General features: G+C 42.5%; 2 protein-coding genes across 2 annotated transcripts in view; one reads left to right on the top strand and one right to left on the bottom strand.

Moving 5' to 3' along the window:
• The window catches only part of hsd17b4 (hydroxysteroid (17-beta) dehydrogenase 4), a 148,283-nt gene extending 125,816 nt beyond the window's left edge, over positions 1 to 22,467 (bottom strand). Inside the window, exon 1 of the mRNA XM_080738885.1 lies at positions 22,460 to 22,467. Within this exon, the coding sequence (XP_080595011.1) occupies position 22,460 (1 nt within the window). The 5' untranslated portion in view covers positions 22,461 to 22,467. The remainder of the gene's footprint in view (positions 1 to 22,459) is intronic.
• sh2b3 (SH2B adaptor protein 3) overlaps positions 1 to 27,493 on the top strand; it is a 78,458-nt gene that overhangs the window by 44,082 nt on the left and 6,883 nt on the right. The window contains exons 3-4 of the mRNA XM_080738883.1: positions 14,674 to 14,775; positions 16,806 to 16,900. Of these exons, the coding sequence (XP_080595009.1) occupies positions 14,674 to 14,775; positions 16,806 to 16,900 (197 nt within the window). The remainder of the gene's footprint in view (positions 1 to 14,673; positions 14,776 to 16,805; positions 16,901 to 27,493) is intronic.

Raw genomic sequence — 27,493 nt, 5'->3', positions numbered from 1 at the left:
AAGGAAAGCTGTGCCACATCCTTGAGCCTGATTTACACTGAACAGCCAATCTACAAGCTCACGATGTCTCGCATCGTGACATGTTGTGGGCTTATAGATTGGCTATTTTAACAGCGTGGCCCCGTTGTATGACGATGTGTAAAGCAAGCATTACCTCGACAGTTTCACCTCTGTCCCCTTGCTCACTGTATTGTATGTCACCTCTCATATAATCAACTGTGTCAGTGATCCACCTCTGTGCACGCACGCACGCACGCACGCACGCACGCACGCACGCACACAGTCACACACACACACACACACACACACACCATCTTTAGTAATTAACCAATTGGTGTAAAGCTTTGCATGCATACTCCCAGTAAGATATTTTCAAATCTCATGGTGGCACCTATAACTCTTGAACCGTGGATCGTACAAGCTAAAAATTGTTCTGCTGAATTCCTTTCATCATGACGCAACTACCTGTATCCACAACTTTCCAACATCCCATCGTGCATTGCGCAGAATGTGCAGACAGCTTCCGGCGCCGCAGCCGAGAGTGATCTACAAGCTCACAACGGTTGCATCTGCGACGCGACATGAGCTTGTATGTCTGCTGTTAACTGGAAGTGTCCCGCAAATAATGCTACAGTAAATTCTCACAGAAACAGGTGGATAGGTCTCACCCTTTCCCCCCCTATAGATTTGTCACCATTTTGTTTTCTTAGACTTTTGTCGAAAACTCTGACTGTGATCATGATTAACCTGTGTCAGTCAGATTCTTCATATTTCAATCCGGCAATTATTGGCCTCCAAAGTTTGCGGGAGGGTCCCGTTTTACAAAACATCCATCCAATCTATCCCAAATGTAACATCCATCCAATCTATCCCAAATGTAAAGCAGACATTGAGGGGCCTCTAAACAATGCTATACTATGTGGATATGAATACTATGTGGATGCTGAGTGAATACTAAGTGAATATTGAGTGAATACTATGTTGACTCAGAGGAGACTTCATTCACAGGAAGGATCACTGGAGTATACAGTGAATCATCTCCAGTTGATTTCATGCCCTCAATGCATCTCTTGACCACATCATTGGTCATCTATATTAGTTCCTTATTGAAAACACATTGGCCCATTAGTCAGTCTTAGTCAATCTCCAGTGCTTTTTTAAATCTCACATTCTTGGATCTTTGTGTGTGTGTGTGTGTGTGTGTGTGTGTGTGTGTGTGTGTGTGTGTGTGTGTGTGTGTGTGTGTGTGTGTGTGTGCGCGTGCGTGCGTGTGCGTGTGCGTGTGTGTGTGTGTTTGTGTTGTACACGCTAACACATCTTCCCTGCTTGCCTGTACTTTACTCTACTCAACTGTGCTTCCTTTTGAGTCAGACCTCATGTCCCCACTCCCCGCCAGGCCTTTAGTCCTGAGCCTGCTTCCCATTACAGGGCCAAACACATCTAACTTTTAGCTGTTGTCGGGCAGAATCCTCCTATCTCCACATTCTAAGTCTTTCATAAATTAACACCCTACTTGACCATAACTACAGCATCACACAAAAGCATCGAACCTAGCAGATCCACAAGCTTGAATACTGAAAAGTAACAGTTTTGGACATTTGAGGTTTCTACCTGACAAAGACGATTTATATTATTATTTATCTCTCAGTCCCCTTTTTTATTATTAATATTTTTTTCATCCTGTCACCAGTTTACAGTTGGCTGATTTGTCAGTGTGTTTCTTGCTATGCAAAGAAAAAATGCTGCGCTGCAGATATTGTGAGTTAATTCCAGCTCTGGAACATCTAACTAGGCTTTGAAGCACGACAAACACTTGGTCGGAAGACTGTGTCGCTGTCGCTTACCAAATATAGCCGATCTACAAGCTGAGTGAGATGGTAGATTGCCTATTTTTTTGCGCACAACGCGGTCACATGACGCGGCATAAATTGGGCATAACTCGGACATAACTCGAAAAATGGAAAGCGTTATCACGGTTTGAACATCTTCCCTATAAATCCAGTTATGTATCATTTCTTGTAAACTGCTGCACCTTAGAGGCTTTTAGTGGGACAATGGCACTGGGCAGGGACAGACAGAGAGAGGAAGGGCAGGGCAAGAAGAAAGGATTGAACCCTCTGGCCAAGGCACCGTGGCAAAGGTTGCTCTATTATTTCATCCATGACAGATTACAGAAGGTTCTGCTTTTCATCTCTGTTTAACTGTGTTTATAACTAGGTGCTTGAGTGACAGTTATTAATGAGCTCTGGCACCGGAAATTGGTCAGAACTCTGACATGAATGTCCGAGGGCAAAGGCGCGTGTGGGTGAAAGGTTGTGTTGCACACAAAAGGCCTTGATCGCTATTTGTACTTGTCTTCACACGTACAGTATGCATGGTTTCTGGACACACATACACACGCCCATAACTGACCCGCAGTCATACATACACACCCATAACTGACACACATACTGTAGCCTTACATGTGCGGATGAGTTCACTGAATGCCTTTGCACTAAAATAAGACGCGTATAATGCATTTCTCCATTTCTCAGGAGGGTTATCTCATAGTTTCAGTGGTTTTTGTGATCATTTCAGTTGTACTTTCAGTATTGGTAATATATGCTCACACGTATATTCTCCAAACTGTGAAAAAAAAATATGTAGGCCTAAATATTGCTGTGTTTATATTTCTCTGAGTTTCTGAGTTGTTGGGCATGTAATACACAACATTCTGCTTTTATCTCCCAACCATAAATACGAAAAAATGTGTTTGTGTTCTTGTGCAATGTCCTGGGTTGACGGACCCTTTTTATTTTGTGACTTAAAAAGGTTTAAAGCATGCAATATTATAACCTTGAAGTGCACAATGAGTCATTGTTTGCCAAAGACCAACATAATTAGGCTGTATTCTGTGAAGATGGAGCTTAGGTATCAATAACATACAGATGTACTGCAGAATAACATTGGCGTTCGTTAGGGCTGTCACAATTATTGCATAATTGTCTAATCGCAATTATTTGACATAATATTTCCACTATCAATGTTCTTTTTAAAGTGTAAAGTTGTCAAATATGTCAGTAATTTCTTTGTATATTTAGGTTGTGTGTCATATCTGCCATGTGCAACTTCAAAGCCTTCAAGCCAAACAGAAATGTAATTGTCAACGACAAAAACACAATTAAATCGTTAAATCGCAATTATTTGAGTGACAATTAATCGTCATATAAAATGTCCTAATTGTGACAGCCCTAGCGTTCGTAAAGAAACCGAAAGAGGATATGCACAGTTGCACACAGAGTACTGTACATCTACAGTATGTGCCTGTCACCTTTCAGTATGGCTTTCTTACATTCTTTTACGGCAACCATGTGAAGTCATTACTGGGAATTTAGTTCTGTTTTCTGTAAATGCGCTGCTCTCTTTCTTAATAATTTTGGGCCCCACTATCAGTGTTTCAGAGAAGTTCTTCTGCAAGGAGGCCAGCCCAAGGAACTGGTGACACATTTAATCATTACAGCAGTCACACTAGGTCTCTGTATGTCTGCGACGGGTTTCTTAGAACACTCTCATCACTCTCAGTCTCTCGGTAATGCTGCTGGTTCTCAGTGTTAGTGTGTGCTTGCTTCCCACATCCTTGATCAATGTCGCATAGCAACAGAGCAGATTATGATGGTGATCAGTCCCAATTATCTATGAGGCGTTGCATTTACTTACATCTAGTCAGATATCAGGAGGGGCTGTCTGCACTAAACCTTTTTTTCTTCTGTGTGGAGACACGCTTAATTTCTTTCTTGCAAACCCAGACTGATTTCGCGGTATTCTGAGCAAGCTGATACAACTCAATTTACCGTAGTCTTGCAAGTCTTGAGAGATTAGCTGAAACCTAACATTTAGCCAACCTTACATTGCTGAATTGTCAAACAAATGCCTAGCCATGACTTAGTATCGATAGGTCTCTCAACCCATTTTAAAATGTCCCTGAACCACCTTGGGGTCCTGGCGTAGGGTACTCTTCACACAGTACAACTTGACCACTTCTCAATTTTCCCACTGTGCTCTACTTTTGCAAATCAGAGTTAATATAAATCACAGCATAAGACAACACACATGGCAATGTGGACACTAGCATTAAGAAATGCAGAGAAACACTTTCAGACCCGATAGCTTGTTGATCTTTGAGAGGGTTCTTTAGGCGACAAAAGGAGGATGTGCTGCAGTCCGGATGTATAATGGGGAGCAACGATGATAGATACCGGTAGATGTATATCACCTTTTAAGTTGTGTCACAACAGCCCATCAGCATCAGTATCAGTAGTACATAATCTCAAAGAAAATACATCTAGAAAGGGCACATTATCCCCACCAGACGAGGTTGGAGGTATCTGATAATGATAAAAATGGTGGAAAATCTAGTTAGGTGGAAAATGCATCATGCTCTGTCTACTAATGCATGGATGGCAGCATCCTGGAAGAAGGAGTGGGATTGGTCTGGGAGCCACACTTTGTCACCGCTGAATCTGGGAGAAGGAGAAGATGTGCCGCACCGGGAGTGGACCCTGCTGAAGCCACTTGTGTGCTGGGATTGACCGCTTCAGAACATCTATGAAGAAGTGGGGCCCGGCCAGCAGCGTACGGTGCGAGTGCGGGGAGGTTCAACAGACTGCCGACCACATAATCACCACCTGTCCCCAGTATACATTGTAGGCCACCATCGGAGGCTGGCCTCTTTGGTTTGGGACCTGAGACGAGGGTGTGACTGCAGAGCATTGAGCCGGACATCTGATGATGGTACACGAAAGAAGAAGAAGTCGTGCTCGAAATGATCCAGGGATCCACGCATACAGTACACACAGACGGTGTGAAAACATAATCTCCAGCCAGGCAAAGATATTGATGACTTATGATAATAACAGTAACAGTAACTGAGTTTGTTGACATAAAGTAAACAATGTAATCTTGCATTACGATGAGGACACCCACACACACCCAGCACTGATTGGATTTAAATATGAAGCACAATTGAAGGTGGAAAAAAGGAAATGTGTTTCTGAACTTCAGGCTGTGTTCAATGTACATTGAACACACGCTGCTGCCTCTCCCAGCAGCAGCACTTACTGCCGGTGCACACGTCTCAGAGTGTCTTTTTAAGGATGTTCCTGTGTGTGTGTGTGTGTGTGTGTGTGTGTGTGTGTGTGTGTGCGCGTGTGTGTGTGTTTGTGTGTGCGTGTGTGCATGCGGACACACAAACACACACACACCCACACACACACTCTGACTATGCAACGCACTACATATCACACATCACACTCACACCACACTCATGCACACACCCCGGATAGCGTTGGCCACGGTGACCCTCTGAGGGACAGTGGAATGTTGAGTGTCAGTCAGTTGCCATGGAGATGGCCTTGAGAAAGGGACCCTGGGAAGAACGTTGGGGACTCCAAACATCCTGTGTGTGTGTGTGTGTGTGTGTGTGTGTGTGTGTGTGTGTGTGTGTGTGTGTGTGTGTGTGTGTGTGTGTGTGTGTGTGTGTGTGTGAGAGAGAGAGAGAGCGTGCATGCGCACGTGCATTGTTGTGTTGAAAGACACTGTATATGTGGGTGGTTGAGACTCCATGGATGCATCCGTTGCTGTTTATTTCTGTTTGTTTGTGAACAACTTCCATAAAGTGTTTATGCCAGCTGGCGTGTGGAGACCTTTGTGAATTGTGCTGCAGCATATAAACTCGACTTTTGTCCATGTAGTGTTGCGGGCCAGATAACAATGATGACGTCCCTCCTCACCTTAAAGTGGAATTCAGCCTTTTTGGGGCTCACGAAACTTACAACACTTCTTTGTAAAAATGCTATTTTGATGTTGGTGTTCTCACTTGCACATACCTGTACATACTTACTGTTATGCATTGGACTGGGCGGGGGGGATTTACAGTACAATAGACCTACCGAAATGACGAAATCTATGTAAGCATAATAGAATAACATTTTGATGAAGGGTTGTACGTTTTGTGAGAGTTTGAGAGGCTCCAGACTTCATTAACAATCATGAATACCGGTGGGTTGATTATCTCAATAATGGAAGAATATCCAAAAATTGTTTCGAGGAATGAAATCCGTTCAAAGTAGGAGTAACATATGACATAATGTCAAAAGGGTACGCACCAACATTTCAGGTTTGCCAGTATACTGTAGAGCACAGTAAACACTGACAGTATATAGCATATCAGTTTATCCAAGCCACTATATTGTGTGTGTGTGTGTGTGTGTGTGTGTGTGTGTGTGTGTGTGTGTGTGTGTGTGTGTGTGTGTGTGTGTGTGTGTGTGTGTGTGTGTGTGTGTGTGTGTGAAGCTGAAACTGAGTAGTGAAAGCTTGACTCAGACTGAAAGGCTAAATTGTGAAAAGCAAAATGATATTGCAGCCAGGTTCATTATATTATACTGTAGATTGAAGCAGATTAGTTTTACAGTGTTGTTCAGCATTTCGTCTCCCTCTAGATTAGAACAAGTCTACATTGTTGGTCAGAACATGAAGCGTTGTTGTTTTTAAGAACAAACAGGATATCTTATTTCCCCTACTGATTTTCTATTTGAGTTGTTTGGTTTATGGAGAATACGGACCACCAGGTCTAAACTTACAACGTAGTCTCGTGGGTTATGATACTCATCCTACTGTAGATGTACAATGTGATGGGACTGTAGGGCTGGGCAAAATATCACTATTATATTACTATTATATCTGTGATATGACATAGATATTATGTGTGATTTTCCATATCATAATAGTGTGATATGGGAAAAGTTATTTTTTTATTAGTTTGTATTTTCCCGGTTTTAATTAGGCCTACCTAAGTCCTATTTTATACTCTAGCGATGCAACCCATTGTGAGCTTGTAGCGCCAATCAATCCAAAATAAAGCCAGCTATGGGGTTTATTTTGCAATAATGACTGGCTCAATGTACATTATCCCTTACAAAGGTAAACAAATGAATGACATTAATGACTGTGGCACTGGCTGGCCTATCCTGTGTATCGTGTACACTGACTCTGTTGTCTCATGCTCTCTCTCTCTCTGTGTCTCTATCTCTGTCTGTGTGTCAGTATGTTTATGTGGGCCAAAAGTTGGTACGAGGCAGTGGCTGGTGGAGAGAAGTCAGATTAGCAGAGTTTTTTGTTTATTTTAACAGGAATGGGTTGAATGAATGCCTAGCTTAGTGTCCCGAAGCGGCCCTGCTTTTCAATGTCTAGTCAGACACAGACACGCATGCCTACTCATACACACACATACCACAGAAAACATTGGTATCAAGAAACGTTAATAATCAAACTGTTGCCTAACTCTTTAATCAAAACATTTACTGTACTAGGACCTTTAGTCATCCATTAGTGTGGTTGCCCCTGCAATATAAACTATATTTTGCGGCGCTACTCCTCCCACAGTTTTTGCGGCACACACTTGGGCCATATGTCAAATTGACCGGCTTCATCGGGAATCGTTTCCTTTCTTTTTGCTAAGAGATACGTTATATAATAATTATGTCTGACATCATAGACCACATGGGAAAGATATGGGCTTAATATTGATGACATCATGGATCTCCATATATGGGCATAAAAGGGACAAGGACAGAATGGTTAGCACCGCTCGAATAGGGACTGACAGAAACGGAGATATTTGCAAGTGTGACCCGCCCCAAAGTAACCACACTTGCAATTTCCAATTGCATCTTTCTAGTTTGATGCTCAAAGATGGGATAAATGGGCACAAAGAGAAAAAGCACCATTTTCTTTTGTGTGTGCAAATGTGTTTGTGCTTGCACGTGTGTGCTCGCACATGTGTACGGGTTGGCGTTTTAGTGAATATTTACAGAATGGAGTACAAGGCAGTTTCACAGACATATGGCCTGTCATGTTGTTGCTCAAGCAGTCAGACATCTGTTGCTTGTTTTCTTTTTTCTTTTTTCTCCCACAGACGCATACCACACATATGGTTCCTCCAAGACGCTTCTTAGTCAGAAACTCATTCAGTCGCTCATAAAGAATTCCTCTCAATGAGTCAGAAACCTCTCATATCCTCAACGATGAGCATGGCGTGCCCCGGTGGGGTAGTGTGCACATAGCCGCACTCACTGCCCCCCCCCCCCCCCCCCCCCTCTCTCTCTCTGCCTTATGTAAGACAGTCCTAAAATGATCTTAAAGGGTGGTCTGGCATGTTGAGCCACTTGACTATGACTCACGGTATACTTGACATTACTGCCAAGTTGTGCCAACTATTTCCCAAATCTTACCCTCGGTTGTTTGATTTTCAAGGAAGCCATTGGGTTCCTTTCATTTCAGTATGGCCCTTAAAGGGCAGATTGATTTGACACATCTACTGTTGCAGAAAATACTGTAGTTTTTCCGATGAATTGAGTTCACAAGACCCCAATGGAAACAAGACATAAGCCATAACAGCTCATCCGCACCAGGGGGCCAGTTGTGCAGATTTAAAATGAAGCAAACACAGAACTAAAAGTTCCTATGATTGGCCGCTAGTTGCACTGTTCTGGTACCAGAAGCAACATGTTCTCCATAGGATTCCATTCATTTCCCCCAAACTTTTACATTAGCTTTTCTTACCTTAATTAACATTGTCATAAATACTTTATGGTTCCTGTCGCTTCATTTTCGCAGCACAGAAACCAATGAGTTCATATTTTTTACAGTTTATGATCTGCACTGCTCGTGACGCAGTCGCTCACGGTACGTCATGCAGGGCGGTCTCATTGAAACAAACTCAGTTTAATTAGATGTCATCGTCATCGTTAATTGATGTGCCCTGAATCCTACGATCCCTAGTATATAACATTTCTCAAAGCGTGCTAAAAAAAACACATCTCGGAGCAACTCCAAAACGTGTGCGGATGTGGCAACATGTCGCGTTAACCCCCCCCCTGTCGTTTTTTTTAATTATTTTACAACTCTCCAAATGAGTCATGTTGCTCTCATCTCTCACTCACTGAGCTTCTCATTAATATTATTAGGCATTGTGGTGAAGGCAGAGGAACTATACAGTTATGGAGTGCAATGAGATGGGCAAAGTCAGGAAATGGATGGGGGGGTAATATATTCTTTTGATGCCTGTGTGCGTGCGTGTGTGCGTGTGTGTGTGTGTGTGTGTGTGTGTGTGTGTGTGTGTGTGTGCGTGTGCGTGTGCGTGTGCGTGTGCGTGTGCGTGTGCGTGTGCGTGTGCGTGCGCGCGCAGCGCGCGCGCGTGTGTGTGTGTGTGTGTGTGTGTGTGTGTGTGTGTGTGTGTGTGTTTGTTAGGGATGGGACAATATGAACATTTCATATCAAGATTATTGTGACGAAAGAAATCACGATTTACGATATTATCACAATATTCAAAATCCATTATCCTGGGGCGGAACATTTGCCAACAAATAGCCAATCTACAACGCGTCGCAACGTGACACGTTGTGAGCTTGTAGATCGGCTATTTTTTGGCAAAGACATTTGATAGACAGTGAAAAGTATGTATATTATAAATTTCCTTTATCAATTATACAGGGTTTAAGTGGTACCGGATATGCAGCTCAGCAAATAAAATGTGAATTGATCCCAGTGCATGACGAAGGACGATATCACGATAAATTAAATCTCCACCATACGATTATCGTGAGTGTTTCTTATCGCGATAAACGGTAATATCGCGTATCGTCCCATCCCTGATGTGTGTGTGTTGTGTGTGCGAGCGCGTGTGTGTGCGCGTGTGTGTCCGAGGCTTTTTGTAAGCGTGTGTGCCCAGGATTAACACAGACATTCCTGGGACTCACACACTGTCACATAGACTCATACTCATCCGGCACACAAAGCTCCCTGGAATCCACCTCCCTGCTCTTTTCTTCTGCTCTCCATCCCTCCCTCTCTCTCTCTCTCTCTCTCTCTCTCTCTCTCTCTCTCTCTCTCTCTCTTGTCTTCCACTGTCTCAGACGCTTCCTCTTGCTCCCTTTGCCCTCTTCCCGCTGTTCTGTCCCGCTCTGTTCTTCCTGCTGCTCCTCCTGCGTGCAACATGTCCCACAGGAGTGACTGTTGATCCTGTCCGTTGGTGCTACTAGACTATAGGGCTGCAACGGTTAATGGAACCAGCCCATTAGGCCTAGAAATATTGAATGCTTTAACCAGTGAAAAATAGCAGATATACAAGCTCACAGCGCGGCACCGAGTGCCGCGCTGCGAGCTTGTAGATCTGCTATTTTTGGAAAAGTCGTGAAAATGTGTGCAAATCTTTGACTATATGTATTTTCAAAGCGAACGTTTGTAACTCAAATTTTGCTTCTGGGTGGTCCCTGGAACTAAATATTTTGAGATGGGGGTCCGTGGCCAAATACATATCATTTTGGCGGTCCTTCACATGAAAAGGTTTGAGAACCACTGACATAGTAGTCTCTCAAGAACAGACTAACTGTGCTCCATTTAAGTGAAAAGGACCTTTTCTTTGACGATGGCTGGCCAGATTGCTGACATAGAAACATAGGTTTTTCAAAAAGTCTTCAAAAGGATTCAAAACACACTTATAGAATCGTGTCAAAATTCTAATTTTCACGATTTTTCAAAAACAGCAGATCTACAAACTCGCATTGCGGCACTCGGTGCCGCGCTGTGAGCTTGTGTATCTGCTATTTTTGTAATAGTTAAAGCATAAAATAATGATACACAATAATGTGTACCCGTTCTAAATGGGTTTTAAACCAGGGGTCTTCAACGTTTTCAGGCCAAGGACCCCTTAGTTGAGAGAGAGATGAAGCAGGGACCCCCACAACCTTTTCATAGATTCCATATAGTTTCATCGTTTGACAGCACAATCATCAGTGTATTCTGGATTCATGTGAATTTGTGTTTTCAGATAATTAACCACTTGAGCCGTCATTACCTAATAAACTTGACCTACACCAAACCTACACCACCTAACATAGCCGATCTACAAGCTCGAGCGCGAGGCGCTGTCAGCTTGTAGATCTGCTATTTTTGTTAATTGCGATCAAAGGTCGCAGTTTATCATGAGAAATATCGCAGCTTGTCTCCGTCTGTCTGTTTGTGTCGGTGCACATTTTTACAGTCTATTGGTTCCCTTGACACATCACTGTGACAAACCTTTTTTTAAACATTTTTTTTATCCATCATCTGTTGTGATTGTATTGGATTTGCGTGCATTAAATTTGACTGCATAATCAGGAAATACATTGCAAGCATAATAATGTTGGGGTTCCATGTGTGCCAAATAAGTTATCTGTTTCTTTCTTTCTCTCTTGTCCACTATGTCAGACACACACACACACACACACACACACACACACACACACAAACACACACACACATACGTACATGCACGCACGCACGCACGCATGAGCACACGTCAGCATGCACGCACGCACGCACACACAGACCGTAGTCATCACCTCTCAATAAAAGTTGCTGACTGTCATTCTACGTACATTGTGTTCTGCCGTCAACATGGCTTCATTCCTCATGAACTCTGACCCACCACCATACCAAGGCCCAGTGCACATGGCTGAGCAACCCACTGTGTGTGTGTGTGTGTGTGTGTGTGTGTGTGTGTGTGTGTGTGTGTGTGTGTGTGTGTGTGTGTGTGTGTGTGTGTGTGTGTGTGTGTGTGTGTGTGTGTGTGTGTGTTTGCACACTTGCATATTGAGTACCTGAAGGCTCTGTATTTTCCTTGACATAAATCTGCCATTATACCGTGGTCTTTTTGCTGTGTTCATATGCATCAGATGCAATGAAAATAGGAGAATGAGAGGCAAAGCGACAAAGGTCATGAGCCAGATTCCGATGCTGACTTGTAACATACATGGTATGAGCCAGCAGAATGACCTGCATGTCTCTCTTAACATTTTTCCCATACAGCATTGGTGGACGTTGCGGTTAGAACTTTTCCTATACAGCATTGGTGGACGTTGCACCGCGGGGCACTTCCAATCAAAGCTCCCTCTCTGCTTTCTAAAAGGGAAGTTTGATATGACCAGTATAGAACAATGGTTCCCAAACCTTTTCATCTTCAGACCCATAGAGAAATGTGCTGTCTCCCCAGGATCCAAACTTAACATAAAATAGTTTTTTGAGGGGTTAATTTATTTATTCTTTTTGTGGGAGAAAAAAAGAAGGAGCAGGATATTTATATTTACCCATAAAAACGGATCGGCGACACACTGATATAGAGCATATAGACACACATATATGGTACACACGCTTTTTATATTCAAGAGGCATATTTGAATAGTATGAATTTGTCTCTGCACGCAATAACATTGACACACATTCACACACAGACAAGCCACCCCCGAGCAGGAGGAAACATTCAGGGCAGAGCTCAGCAGAGAAGCTAACAAGGCCGCACGGACACACGTGGCGAGAGACACACACACACACCACACACACACACACTAGGGATGGGAAGATACGCGATATTATCGTTTATCGTGATAAAAACCACTCACGATAATCGTATTGTGGATATTTAATTTATGGTGATATCGTCCTCCGTCACGCACCTTTTATTTGCCGAGCTGCATATCCAGTACCACTTAAACCCTCTATAATTGGTAAAAAGGTACTTTCTGCCAAAAAATAGCCGATCTACAAGCTCACAACGCGTCATGTTGTGACGCGTTGTGAGCTTGTAGATCTGCTATTTTTTGGCAAATGTTCGGCCCCAGGATAATGGATTTTGATTATCGTGATAATATCGTAAATCGCGTTTTCTTTTGTCACAATAATCGTGATTTGACATTTTCATATTGTCCCATCCCTAACACACACACACACACACACACACACACACACACACACACACACACACACACACACACACACACACACACACACACACACACACACACACACACACACACACACACACACTGTCAGGCGGGTGTACAAAGACGCTTGTACACACAGATGCATACAGTTTAACTTCACACAGCCATGGGCACACATTCAGTTGCTTCTCAGGCTCGTGGTGGGCCATCTGGAGTCCCTCTCCTTTGAGCTTGGAGCTGTGGTCACTGGAGACATGGAGCGGGGGAGAAAAAAATAACCCACATCCACGTTTGTTCATGTAAATGGCTAAATTAGGTCCAGTGGCCTCCTGTGGTCTGTACATCCACATGGCCATGGTGAAGGAAGAAAGGGACAATTTTAGGGCTGTAACTATCGATTACTCCTTCAATTATTGAATTGTTTAGAGGTGCCGAAAATATATGTTATTGTTTTTAATTTTATGTGAACAAATTAAAGGAGCTATAGTCAACTTTTTCTTGAAAAACGGACGCTAAAATAAAGATAATGTCGAAAATATTTTATAAAAAAGATTAAGCTTCATTATGTGTTTCTATTGAAAAATTACCACAAAAAGCATAAAATAATGATAAAATAATCTTTTTGGCCATTGTCAGGCTGACTTTGTTTACATCCCTTCAAGAATAGAAGAGGGATGGGAACAAAGTCAGCCTGACAATGGCCAAAATGATTATTTTATCATTATTTTATGCTTTTTGTGGTAATTTTTGAGTAGAAACACATATATGAGGCTTAATCTTTTTTATAAAATATTTTCGACATTATTTTTATTTTAGCGTCCGTTTTTCAAGAAAATGTTGAGTATAGCTCCTTTAAATGAAATCTTTTTGAAGCACAATTTGTCAAAACCTGTCAGTGGCCTATATATTTACCCTATAATTTGTTGTCGTCATTTACTAAAATAGCCGATCCACAATCTCACAACGCATCGTGAACTTGTAGATCACTGTTAGCTGTTTTCACTTTGTCTATTTTAACCAAATGTTTGTTTATTTTGCCATATTGTATGTCTATTTTTGCCATGTGATTGTCTATTTTTCTCCTATAATGACTGTATACAGAATAGGGACGCCAAGCCACTGCGATGAGACAGTGGTTCTCAATCCTTTCAGGCCGCAACCCCCAAAATAATCCCAGTATAATCCATAATTTAACTGGGGACCCAGTATTTTCACAATTTCCTCCTCTAATATTTGACAATTTGGCCAATGTTTAATTTGTAATTTTAGAGGTATTAAATTGTCACTTAATAAATGTGTAGATACCCTTTACCACTTGAACTTTATGTTGGTTTGTTTACTGTTGAGTGAGAAAACAATGTTGCACATTAAGCTAATCATCTGGGGACCCCCCCAAAATAATTTGGGGACCCCCTGGGGGTCCCAACCCACATGTTGAGAACCACTGCGATAAGGTGCATGTGGTAAAAAAAAAAAAAACTAAACAAAAACAAAGCGCATGAGAAAAGCCCAGACATGTAAGGATGTGGTGTGGAGGGTGTAGACAGAATGGGGGTGGTATAGGTACTGTAGTGGAGCACACCTGTTGGACACAAAGACACTTTAATGACACAGGATAGGATCTGCTCTCTCACCCGCTCTCTTTCATTCTTCCTTTTCTTTTTTATCTCTTTATATTTCTTCCTTTCTTTTCTTCCCTTCCGGACATGAATGGTTGAGTCATGTCCATCCCCCATGTTATGTCTGTTAGTTACAGTAGTTGTTGTGTTCTGCGTGTGCTTCTGTCTGAAATGTTAATGTGTGTGTGTGTGTGTGTGTGTGTGTGTGTGTGTGTGTGTGTGTGTGTGTGTGTGTGTGTGTGTGCGTCCGTATGTTGCAGGCCTCCAGTCCCAAACTGACAGCTCGGTGCTCTGACATCCAGGAGGTTCGACGCTGCAATCGTCTGGAAATGCCAGACAACATCAACACGTTTGTTTTAAAGGTACAAACACACACGCGCACGCGTGCACACGCACACGCGTGCACACACACACACACACACACACACACACACACACACACACACACACACACACACACACACACACTAGTGTTGGGACTACAGTATAGTCGTTATTTTTGTTGGCCACAATAATCGCGATATAAAATGTAAAAAAAAGTACATTAACAATACCATCCCCGCAGCACCAGTTCTGCTTACCTAAAGTGGTATTGAACTCTCAAGAGTTAAATAACTCTTGGATTTTGCCGTGTACTCATTGTGAGATCCACGTTCGGAAACCGAGACTATATTTCTCCTGCAAACCAGCTGGTCTGTTTCGATAGAAACAAACATGAAAAGAAAGCATGGCACTGCATGTGAGCTAGCATACGCTAGCATTTTACTTTTATTGGTTCCACATTACACCACTGAATTGTTTACTACCATGAAACTTTGATGAACCCTCTATACTGAACCAGAGAGAGGAAGTTAATGGTTTGCATTGCATTTCTATAGGGGAGGAGGAAATACGTCCTAGATGACACGTTATGCTATCATCCAGTATCGCTTGACTTGATCTTCTTCTGAGAATTCTTTTTTTTAAATGTGTTTGTTTATTCATTCGTGTGATTTATTTTCATTATTATTATCATTCCTCCTAATTTAGTCATGGCCGATTCCCCCCATCTGTATAGTCCCTGTCACTGCCAACCCCAACGTGTGGGTTTTAGAGAGGGTGTAGACCACCAAACACTGAGTCGGGACCCATGTTTGGGTCACTCATTTTTATGAGTAAATATCCCTTCCTCTTTTTTCATTTTTTCCCCCTACAATAAAAGAAAAAATATTATTTTAAAAAGATTTTAAAAAGTTTTAACAAAATAATGTTTTTTTCATCAATTAAAAACTATTCTGGGATCATTACAATCATCATTTCCATAAATAATTTTTTTTTTAAAGTATAAGAAGTAGTGAAAATAGCAGATCTACAAGCTTGTAGATCTGCTATTTTCACTAGTGTGGGTCTTGAGCTGAAACAACCTATTTCCGACATACCGTATACATGCAGTCACCAGCTGCTGCTTTTCAGCTGGGAGGGTCAAACAAACGTGTGTGGAGGAACACGTTATTTCTCAGTCAGAATGCATGTCACATTAAGAACATACTGGCAGACAGTGGATGAAAGCTAGAAAGTTATCATTCTGTGCAACATGTTTAAAAGATTTGGACTGCCTCCAAACATAAGAGGACAACCTCCCCCCGATCTGATGTTTCCACTTAGGTTACCGGTAATTTGTGTCATCTCTCATTATACTTACATGTAGTAGGTGTGGCGGTTTAAGTGTGGGTTTAACTTGTGTAACATGTAGTCACTGTAAACAACCGTTTTTTTTTTCTTTTCTTGATCACTATCGCTTGATGCTTTCAAGATGTACTACAGGGCTATGGTAAGGTAACGCTAGAACCAGGGGCGTCACAAGGGGGGGGGGGGGGGGGAGTGGGACTGAGTTACTAGGGCCCAAGATGGAGGGGCCTTAATTATTTTATACTTTATCTATTGAACAATAGCAGATATACAAGCTCACTTGTAGATAAAAGTCGTGAAAATGTGTGCAACGCAAATGAATATATGTATTTTTTAAGCGAACATTTGTAACAAATTTTGCTTCTGGGGGTCCCTGGAACTAAATATTTTGAGATGGGGGTCCGTGGCAAAATACATATCATTTTGGGGGTCCTTCACGTGAAAAGGTTTGAGCACCACTGACAGGTTTTTCAAAAAGCCTTAGGAGGATTTGAAATGTTCAAAGACTTGCACAAATGTTCACGAATTTAAAAAGATTGCAGATCTACAAGCTCGCAGCACAGCACTCGGTGCCGCGCTGTGAGCTTGTATATCTGATATCAGATATACAAGAAGACATATATGAAGATGATTCATGGGGGGCCCGCTGTGAACACCCTGGGCTAGAACACTATTTATAATGTTGTGTAAATGTGTATGCTCATCATGTTTTGTTCCCTTGCAGGTTAATCACTATCCAGGTAGTCTAATATTTGAGACTGACAATGACCAGCAGGTCAGCTCCTGGACCACAGAGCTTAAAGAATGTATCAGCAACAGGTGAGACGCACGCGCAGTCGCGCACACACGCACGCACGCACGCACGCACGCACGCACGCACGCACACACACACACACACACACACACACACACACACACACACACACACACACACACACACACACACACACACTTTTTGTCGTTTTTGAAGGCTGGCGGATGGGCATTTCACATTGTGGTGGCATAATGGTAGAATGAATTCATCCCCATGTTTGTGCCGAATCTGGGGGGAATGAGATCGGTGGAGCTGCCTCTGGTGTTGTTGTGCCCGTGGGGGTTACTCACTCTTCTGAAGTAGTTGGCCAGGTACAAGGGCACTGATCCCTTGAGTTAGCCTGACTGCAAGCGTCAGACTCTCACTACGTTTCACTCCGGGAGAGAGTCTGATCCTGCGGACGGAGATTCTACTTCAGCGGGGGCGGGCTAAAGGCTATTGACGTCACACACACACACACACACACACACACACACACACACACACACACACACACACACACACACACATACATACACACACACACACACACACGCTTAGAGCCCCCGATGGCGACGTGGCGTGACATTGCAAAAATACGTTATTTCTAATAACATATTATATGATTGCATGTTTACGTTAGTGCAAAATGGTATTAAAACGTAATGAAATGGCACAGTATAGTTTATTAAAAGAATTCGGGGGACCGGACCAGCCTACCACGTGCCCCAAGTCTAAAGCCCTGATTGGCCCATTCAATTCGCCCGCTCCTCAGGCGAGCTTGAAATAAAATAAATAATCTCCAGTGTCAGTCCACACTACACACCACCCACCAACAGGGGGTGGTGATGTGCGGACTGATTTATCAGGCTACCCTTGAGTATCTTAAAAATCAGGACCATTGCAAGTTGGCGCACTCTGTCCTCTACCCTGAGCCATCCCACCCTAGCATAATGAGCAGCCAGGGGTTAGGTGACTACCAGGTTGACGTCTACACGCGTAGTGGTAGTCTGATTAGTTTGTTTTGAGAGGTGTGGAGTTTTAGATTTTAGTGCATTTGAGGTGCTAGAGTACCATGAGATGCATGCAGTCAAAATGACATTGGATGAGTGCTCCAGCTTGTGTCGGTGCATTCCTACATTCCTATGTAAAAAATATCAATGACTCGAAACTAGAGATGTTACCGATCAATCGGCAATGGATCGGATCGGGCCGATCAAAGCGTGATCGGCGATAATCGGTGGTTTAGATCAAAAGGTAAATTCACCGATCCGATCGGATCAGTGCATCCGATCAACCAGCCGTTCAGTATGCCCACTTGAGGCCATTTTGGGGTATTGATTTCCACAGTGCTGAAGGAATAATTAGTTACTGCTATGATAATAAATACATAGTAATGCTGGTAAATAACTATAAGGCAAATATATAAATGAATTCATGAGTGAAAGAATGAATTAAAGTTAAAACATTAACATTTAGAAAATATAAATAATAACTTGATCGGATCGGTGATTGATCGGTATTGGGTGATCAAACTTTTGTGATCGGTGCTCGCTGATCGGTTCCAAAAAACCTGATCGGACCATCCCTACTCGAAACCAGTTAATCGTTGCTCTCGTTGTTTTTTGTTAGCCCCCAAAACAGCTAAAGCTCCAAATTGCTGGTGATTTTCATATGATTTATTATTTATCTGGATATTCTTTCAGGATATGGGAAAATAAATAAGAGACAATTACTGTAGACTACATCTAAAGTACACATACCTGTACAGTATATGTACCTTCCTGTATGTGATTTAATCTTATTTTGATTTCTATTGAGTTGTGAAGGAGAACACCGCATTGAGAACTGGCTTGTGTGTTTTTGTTAGCATGCTTGTTGTACACGTACTGAATGACCATGCCTGTGTTTCTTTATTTCTCGGTTAAGATCTTTGCACACTGCTGCGTTTTTTCGGCCAAATATTGGAGCGAATTTCAAAGCACGAAAATAAAAAAATCTACCTCACGTTATGTCAATCACGTTTGCACACTGCCGCCCGTTTCGTATTTATTTTCGGACCAGGGTCGATTTTTCGCAACTGTCACCATTGGGTCTCTTGCTCTCTCTCTCTCCTTGACCTGAAAAACATTTTTTTTTTTTTTTGATTTTTGATTTCCAAATCGCAACGAAACAAGAATTGACACACAGTCAATATAAAATCTGGTGGATTGGTGTGTTGAAGTTAGTGTAAAAAAAGTTTGAAAAAAAAGTTTTTTGAAAAAAAAAAAAGTTTTTTTTAGGGGGGGCCCTTTTTTAGGGGGGCCCCTCGCGGGGGTTAATCCGTCCCTGGTCTCGGCCCACGCGGGGGTTAATCCGTCCCTGGGCTCGGCTGACACAAACACACTACGTTGTCAATTCACCATACAGTAAAGGAGGGGAGCGCACTTTTTATGATCTATATACCACTTTGCTTGTTTCTCTCCCATAAGTCTGGCAACACGCTTCCTTCCTCCTCTCTCCACTGTCCACAGTTTGGCTAATGGCTAATGCTAGCTCCGGTAGAACTGGTCGTTTTAAACTCTATTGAGGGAATTAACAAGAAAGAGAAGAGGAAACGCTGCAATTTTTCCAGTGGTGGAAAAAAGCGTGGAAAACGCTAGCCCTTTCTGGTTTTACATTGGTGTGTAAAGTAACTACGTACATTTACTCAAGTACTGTACTTATAAGTACACTTGAGGTATTTGTACTTTACTTGAGTGTTTCCAATTTCCAATACTTTTACTTCACTACATCTCGGATCCAAATATTGTACTTTTACTCCACTGCATTTACAGAGTAGTTCTATATTGCAGTATTGATACTTTTACTTAAGTAAAACAATTGAGTACTTTTTGCGAGAACAGGACAGGAGGAGAGAAACATGAGCCTGTCTTCCATGCGGAGAATAACACAGCGTTTTTGAAACTATTCATTTCATCAATATATATATCCTCCTTCAAATCACTTACTTACCCCAAAGTCGTCCATAAAAAGTTGTTTTTGTATCCTTCTACTTTGAAACTATTACGCTACGGCGACGGGCGCTGATTCATAACCAGCTCTGATCCATAATGAGTTCTCCTTGACGCTATGTCACCAATGAGCCCTTGCGAGGCAGGAAAGGCTGCGCCCCCTCTCATCCGTAGTAAAAATAAAATATACAGTTTCGCTACTCACCAAAACAAAGACGGATTTAAGGAGTTGAAAGCCTACTTTCCTTAGTGGGAATCCTCAGATCCCCCCACCCCACGTCTAAAATACACTTTTTGGCCAGAGAAAAAAAAAACTTTTACCGGAGGTTTTAGTTACTCCACACCGCCCTCTACAGATCTTGTCAATAGAAATGTCCATTGACCAGATTTTGCCTTCCGGTGAAATATTATCTTCTCTGGATAAAAAGTGTATTTTAGACGTGATGTGGGGGGCTTTGAATGTTCCCACTAAGTAAAGTAGGCTTTCAACTCTCTAAATCCGTCTTTGTTTTGGTGAGTAGCGAAACTGTATCTTTTATTTTAACCACAGACGAGTGGGCACACCGCCGCTAATGCGAGCACAAGGGCTCATTACAGTCATTAGTGACATAGCGATCTGTAATCTCTACTCTTATCTGTACGTTAGCACGTTAGCTGCTAACGGCTAGCTAACACTTGAAATGAATGAAGACAAGTAATGTACAACTTGATGAAGAAGGGGGGAGTGTTTCTTACCTCTGCCTTGTCTGATGACGTTTTCCACACTTCTCATATTATATCCCCAACCATGGTCGCCGTTACATTAGCTTAGTGCCAATATGGACAGAATAGCACATCTTCGTCCCCCCGACTTTAGAGTTAAAAAAAAAAAGATCACATGGCTTCACATTGTTCTGTTTTATTTATCACAAGCAGGCTAGCCAGCTGCAGGCCTACTGTAGCCTGGCGGAGCCAGACGTTATTATCTGTGTTCATTCCTTCCACAGTATAACGTCTGGACTTTTGGCCTATTGGCAGCTTGAAAAGTGGGTGGGTGTACTTGCCTTGACAGACAGACTCCTCTAACCAATCAGCGTAGCAGAACATCTCTCAGCCAGTCGGAAGAACGGCAAACAAACACGTCTTTTCGGCCGATAAACTCCACTAGCGCATCCCCCGTGTTCCTTTTTAATTGTTGTAATTGATTCCAACTCTGAAATAACTGCACTTATTGCTTGTTTTATGGTTAGAGCGTTAACTGTTAAACTTGTTGCATCGCGAGGGCAGCCATTGTTGTTTTGAAAATGCTGCAGCAGCAGCATGCATCTACGTCACCGTCTACACATGGACCAATCAGGGGAAGCTTTCCACTTGTTGTCAGGAAGACTACGTTTGTTGTGCGGAAGCATAGTGCGGAAGCAGTCACTGATTGGCCCAAATCACAGAATAATCGGTATACTCGCTGCCAATCAACGGAAGTCCAGACGTTATACTGTGGAAGGAATGAACACAGATATAGCGTCGGGCCCCGCCAGGCTAGGCCTACTGTACATACTACGTTTCAATGAAGGTGTATGATTCTCTCTGTATCATAAACATTTGGTTGCATAACACAAAGAACGACAGCCGATCTACAGCTGCAGAGTCTTTTCTCTCTGGCTCCCGTTGCCGTTTGTAACCCATAGTCTGGAGGAGCGTTAAACTCGCCTGCGATTGGCTCTAATGCAGTTCTTTCCCCCCCCCCCCCCCCCCCCCATTGTCTGGAGGGCCGCGACAGCCAATAGGCAAATAGGTCCCCTGTATGTGGCGCCACAAACTAACCTAAATGTTGAAATCTGTTTCCAGATTTAAAAACACAGCAGTTTGCAACCATCTTTAGTGTGTGCATCCGCATGTATGTGATGTATTTATTATGTACTGCAGTGGCTCCCAAACCTTCTAGCTCGAGACCCAAAAGAGAAATTAGACGTTTGCCCGGGACCCAAACTAGTGAAAATAGCAGATCTACAAGTTTTTTTTTGCCCCGCGTTGTAAGCTTGTACATCGGCTATTTTCACTACTTCTTAAACATTTCTTTTATATTTTTTGAGGATTATTATTTTTTCTTTTTATGTTTTGACATTTACTCACATGCATTAAAAAAGGTGTCTGTGACCCGCAAATGGGTCCCGACCCACTGTTTGGGAAACAGTGATGTACAACATGCCTGTGTACATAACGTCACTGTCGGGTGGAAACCTTGTATGTCCAAACCCGTTCCTTTTTTATTATTTTAAAAACAAGTTAAAGTAGAGAAAATAGCAGATCTACATGCACACAACGCCTCACATTGCGAGGCGCTGTGTGCTTGTAGATCTTCTATTTTCACTATTATGTGCTACACTCTTGTATGATGAATTAGGGCTGTAATTTACGAAATTGGAGATACAAGGTTTCTGCCCGACAGTGACGATATGTACATGTGTTCCTGTTTGTGAATGTTGTGTACATTTGGGACTGACTGACATGGTTTTGCCATAGTTCACCCATAGTCCACTAATACAACCAGAAAGGTGCGCTCAGTGGAGCACAAATCTTCCACCAGGCAGCGCGCCGTACTAATAACACTAACACTAACACTGTCTGACACGGTGATGCCAAACTGCATCTCTCTCCCTCCCGCTGTCTCTGTGTGTCCTGTGCGCATGCACGCATGCGTGCACATTATATTTGCGCTGCGGCGCTGGGTAGGTTGTCACATTTAGTATGGTGGTGTTAATCAGACGTGGGCTTTAGCCGAACAACATCTCTCCCGTGCGTGTGTACATACGCGGGTCATAGGAGTGCAGTCTCTGTGTGTGTGTGTGTGTGTGTGTGTGTGTGTGTGTGTGTGTGTGTGTGTGTGTGTGTGTGTGTGTGTGTGTGTTTCTCTCTCTCTCTCCTCTTGCGCGCCATACTGTCGGTGCGCGCCGTTATGTGGAAGAGACAGACATACAGTAGCTATCTTTATAAACCTCACCAATGTGACCAACGCTACCTCACCACAACAGTGTTGGTGTAGAGATTAGTTTGGAAAATTGCAATTTTTGCAATATAGTTGCACGGCTGCAGGCTGTAGCCAACAGGAGTGAATTGTAGTGTAGATCACATACACCACATGGGCAGCTTGTGACTAGTTCCACTCCACAGCCTGGCGGACTCATACAGTGTCCTATAGTGGTTCTCAACATTTTCAGGCCGTGACCCTCAAAATAATCATATTTTAACTGCATGGGGACCCCCCCACCCTGGTGAGCACTAAGAGTTGAGGCATTACATTTTGTATAACACGGTTGTATTGTAAAAATAGCAGATCTGCATGTGAGCATGTAGATTGTTTATTTTCACAATTTCTGCTTCTAATATTTGACAATTTGGCCAATGTTTAATTCGTCATTTTAGAGGTATTAAAAAGTCCTTAAATTTTCACTTTAGAAATGTGCAGATACACTCTATAATCTTAAACTTCATGTTGGTGTGTTTACTGTTGAGAGAGAAAACTATTTTGCACATTAAGTTAATCATCTTGGGAACCCCCCCAAAATAATTTGGGGGGTCCTGACCCACAGGTTGAGAACCACTGCTATAGATCAGTGGTTCCCAAACCTTTAAATTTGAAGGTCTCCCCTTAACTTTGACAGTGTACAAATGGAACCAAATGGACCCGTTAGAGACTTGTAATGGTCAATTTAGACCCCCATAAAGGAACCTAGAGAGTCCCTGAAATCCACTTTGAGAACCACTGCTGTAGATCAGTGGTTCCCAAACCTTTCAAGAGAGATTAGACGTTTGCCTGGGACCCGAACTAGTGAAAATAGCAGATCTATAAGTGCATGACGCGTCGCTTGTAGAGAGAGAAAATGTATAAAAAAGAAAATGGGATTTTTACTGGAGTCATAGTAGACCCATAGAAATGGGTCCGATCCACTGTTTGGAAAGCAGTGCTATGATGGTTCCTTGGCCTGATGGTAGCGTGCACAAGAAATGTGATACTAATTGCCGTAGTAGTTAGCAAGATTACCTGCACACACACACGCACACGCACACGCACACGCACGCACGCACGCACGCACGCACGCACGCACGCACACACACACACACACACACACACACACACACACACACACACACACACACACACACACACTACAAAAATCTCTTCCTTCGGCCTGGCAGAGATGAATTAGCTGATTTTATCTCTGTTGGCCAACAATAACTAAATGGTGAACTTCATAGCTACTGTGTGTGGTAACCAGGAGCAGTACTGTGCACACGTACACATTCTACTCCATACATTACTGGGTGCAAAGTGCTCCATATTGAGGAAGAGAAAGCAGCATTGTCAGTGTTCAGACAATGTGTTTTCCTGTCTTTCTTACATGGCACCAGACATCCAATTTATTTCCAGTGGTTGAAAAAGTACTCACATTTCTTTACGTAAAGGACAACTTTGGTTTAGAGATTAGAGAAAAGAAAAGATGAGTGTTAAAATGTTTTCATTTACTGCTTTCTGTTGTTTTAGCGATTTTAGTATTTTGATTTCGGTGAGTGGGGGCATGCGGCTAAATATGTATTTTTAGACACAATAAGCAAGCAATTTCTTTGTTACTATTTACACCAGCCCACATCACATCTGCCCATGAAAGATTGCAGCGCATCTTGGGAATGGAATGGGCCCGATTCATCAAGCACTTTACGGCCAAATTACACCCATATTTTGAAGGGATTTTGAAGTTAAGACAGAAATATAAGCCAGATTTAGTCACTTTATTTACACTATATTTACAACCAGATTGATGAATCGGGTTAGGTTAACAGCGGCATGTTAGGGAGGGCTCGAAAAAAGGGGATAAAGCAATGTAACTGGTACTTGGAGACGAGTTGGAATCGCGCCCTTCTATGCCTTGGAATGCATAGTAACTAGTAACTAATGTTTTTTAAATTATTGTAGTGGAGTAAAAGTACAATATTTGCATCTGAGTACAAGTCAAAATATTTTAAATTGGAAATACTCAACAAATACCTAAACAATTACAGTACTTGAGTAAATGTACTCAGCGTTTCATCATTAATCAATCCATCACTTCATAGGTACTCCAGACCAGAATATTAGCATTTAGTTCATTTTAGCCTTGAAACCAGATGAAACTACCAGTGAAAAAAAACAAACAGATTAGTCTGGCCCCGCTCGGTTGTGATTGGATTTGCCTGCCCCCAAAGTTGTGGTGTAACTAGCAATCAGGGTCCAGTATGCAAATATCACCAGAGGCATTTGGAATCCGCCCCTTGGAAATACGGGTTCCACACAGATTCCAGACTAATACTGTATCTATGCAGTGATATTAGACTGTTAGAGAGTTGCAATATAACACTCTCTTTACACATTATTTGTATTCCCCTTGACTGTATTTCTGTAAAATGTTGACTAATGTTGATCAACCCATTAAGACTGGGCACGCATCTGTGTCACGTAACCACTTTAACTATTCTTTTTTATACTTTGTCTATGAAAAACTGTGAAAATGTGTGCAAATCTTTGAATATATATTCTTTTAAAGTGAACATTTTGAACTTGAATCTTTGCTTCTGGGGGGTCCCTGGAACAAAATATTTTGAGATGGGGATCCGTGGTCAAATACATACAATTCTAGGAGTCCTTGACATTAAAACATTGAGCACCACTGATAAAGAAACATACATTTTTCCGAAAACTCTTAAATGGTTAACACTGTTTAGTGACTGTGACCGAGGAGGAGGGGGTGGTGGAGGGGGAGGGGGTGTTCCAGCGAGTACAGAGGAAACATCAGGCTGAAGGAACACAAAGAGAGACCAAGCCTAGACAGGAAGTCAGTCCAGTAAAGACCTGAACTAAGCCTTACTGTTCTGCTATATCATACTCTCACTCCACCCATGTGTTCTGTATGCAAACACAACACATGCTCACTCACACGCACGCACACGCATGCACGCACGCATGCACGCACGCACGCACGCACGCACGCACACAATTCAATTTCAATTCAATTCCATTTCAATTCAATTTCAATTTCAATTTCAATTTCAATTCAATTCAATTCAATTCAAAGGGCTTTATTGGCATGAGAAAGCATATGTTTACATTGCCAAAGCAGAACTGCAGAAGTGTACACAATACAATATGTCAATATCGATCAACACACACACGCACGCACGCACACACACACACACACACACACACACACACACACACACACACACACACACACACACACACACACACACACACACACAGCTTTACAACTGACTGACATTGCATTGATCTAAATACTTCACAAACGTCAAGGGTGTCCACACACACACACACACACACACACACACACACACACACACACACACACACACACACACACACACACACACACACACACACACACACACACACACATAAATACACAGAGAGAGAGCGTGAGGGTTAGAGAAGGAAGCCAGAACAAATCCTGCTGAAATGCTGACTTGAGTTCACAGAACTCTGAATAACAGGAAGACAAGCCTCCTTTCTCTTCACCGTGCGTGCATGCATGCGTGCGTGTGTGTGTGTGTGTGTGTGTGTGTGTGTGTGTGTGTGTGTGTGTGTGTGTGTGTGTGTGTGTGTGTGTGTGTGTGTGTGTGTGTGTGTGTGTGTGTGTGTGTGTGCGCGCGCGAGAGAGAGAGAGAGAGAGAGAGAGAGAGAGGAGAATACCCCCTCGTTAGCACTTCAAACGAACATCCTATTAACAAGCATTAACAGTTAATAAGATACTTACAGTATAAGTCCTTATAAGCTGCCTGTTAACCTTATTATTTGTTAATAAAAGCTATATTATTGTTTATAATTTATAATAGCAATGTTCATGTCGGTATCATGTCAGTATAATGTCAGTATCATGGTCAGTATCATGTCGGCATCATGGTCAGTATCATGGTCAGTATCATGTCGGCATCATGGTCAGTGTCATGTCAGTATCATGGTCAGTATCATGTCAGTATCATGTCAGTATCATGGTCAGCATCATGTCAGTATCATGTCAGTATCATGTCAGTATCATGTCACATGTATAGATTAATCTCTTCAGTGTGTGTGCGCGCGTGTGTGCATGTGTGTGCGTTTGTGTGCGAGTACCCTATATACTCGTTGACCAAAGTCCCACAGGGGTTTGTACTGTACTGTACCCCTCCTTCAAATCTGTTCGCTGAAAATAGCAGATCAGAACGCGACACAACACAACACAAACCATTGTGGGCTGCTATTTGGACAGAATGTTTGCATATTATTACATGCCCAGAATAAGCATGTTAGGGTTGGTGTGTGTGTGTGTGTGTGTGTGTGTGTGTGTGTGTGTGTGTGTGTGTGTGTGTGTGTGTGTGTGTGTGTGTGTGTGTGTGTGTGTGTGTGTGTGTGTGTGAGAGCATTCCAGACATCTTAGAAATAAGAAAGGTCCTGAGATTCCCCCACAGATTCTCAGTCCTAACCACACTTCCTCTCACAGGCCAGCACCATACACATACATGCACATGCACAAATACGCACACAAAATGCATGAAAGTAAGCAAGAAGTCGTGTATGCCAAAACAAATGCAAAGAACATACTTTTTCAGTAAAGCGTCCATAAA

The sequence above is a fragment of the Nannobrachium achirus genome (assembly GCF_963921795.1).
Source record: "Nannobrachium achirus genome assembly, chromosome: 12".
NCBI lineage: Eukaryota > Metazoa > Chordata > Actinopteri > Myctophiformes > Myctophidae > Nannobrachium > Nannobrachium achirus.
Note: the sequence above shows the minus strand (reverse complement) of the source record. Positions and strands in the feature narration are given on the sequence as shown.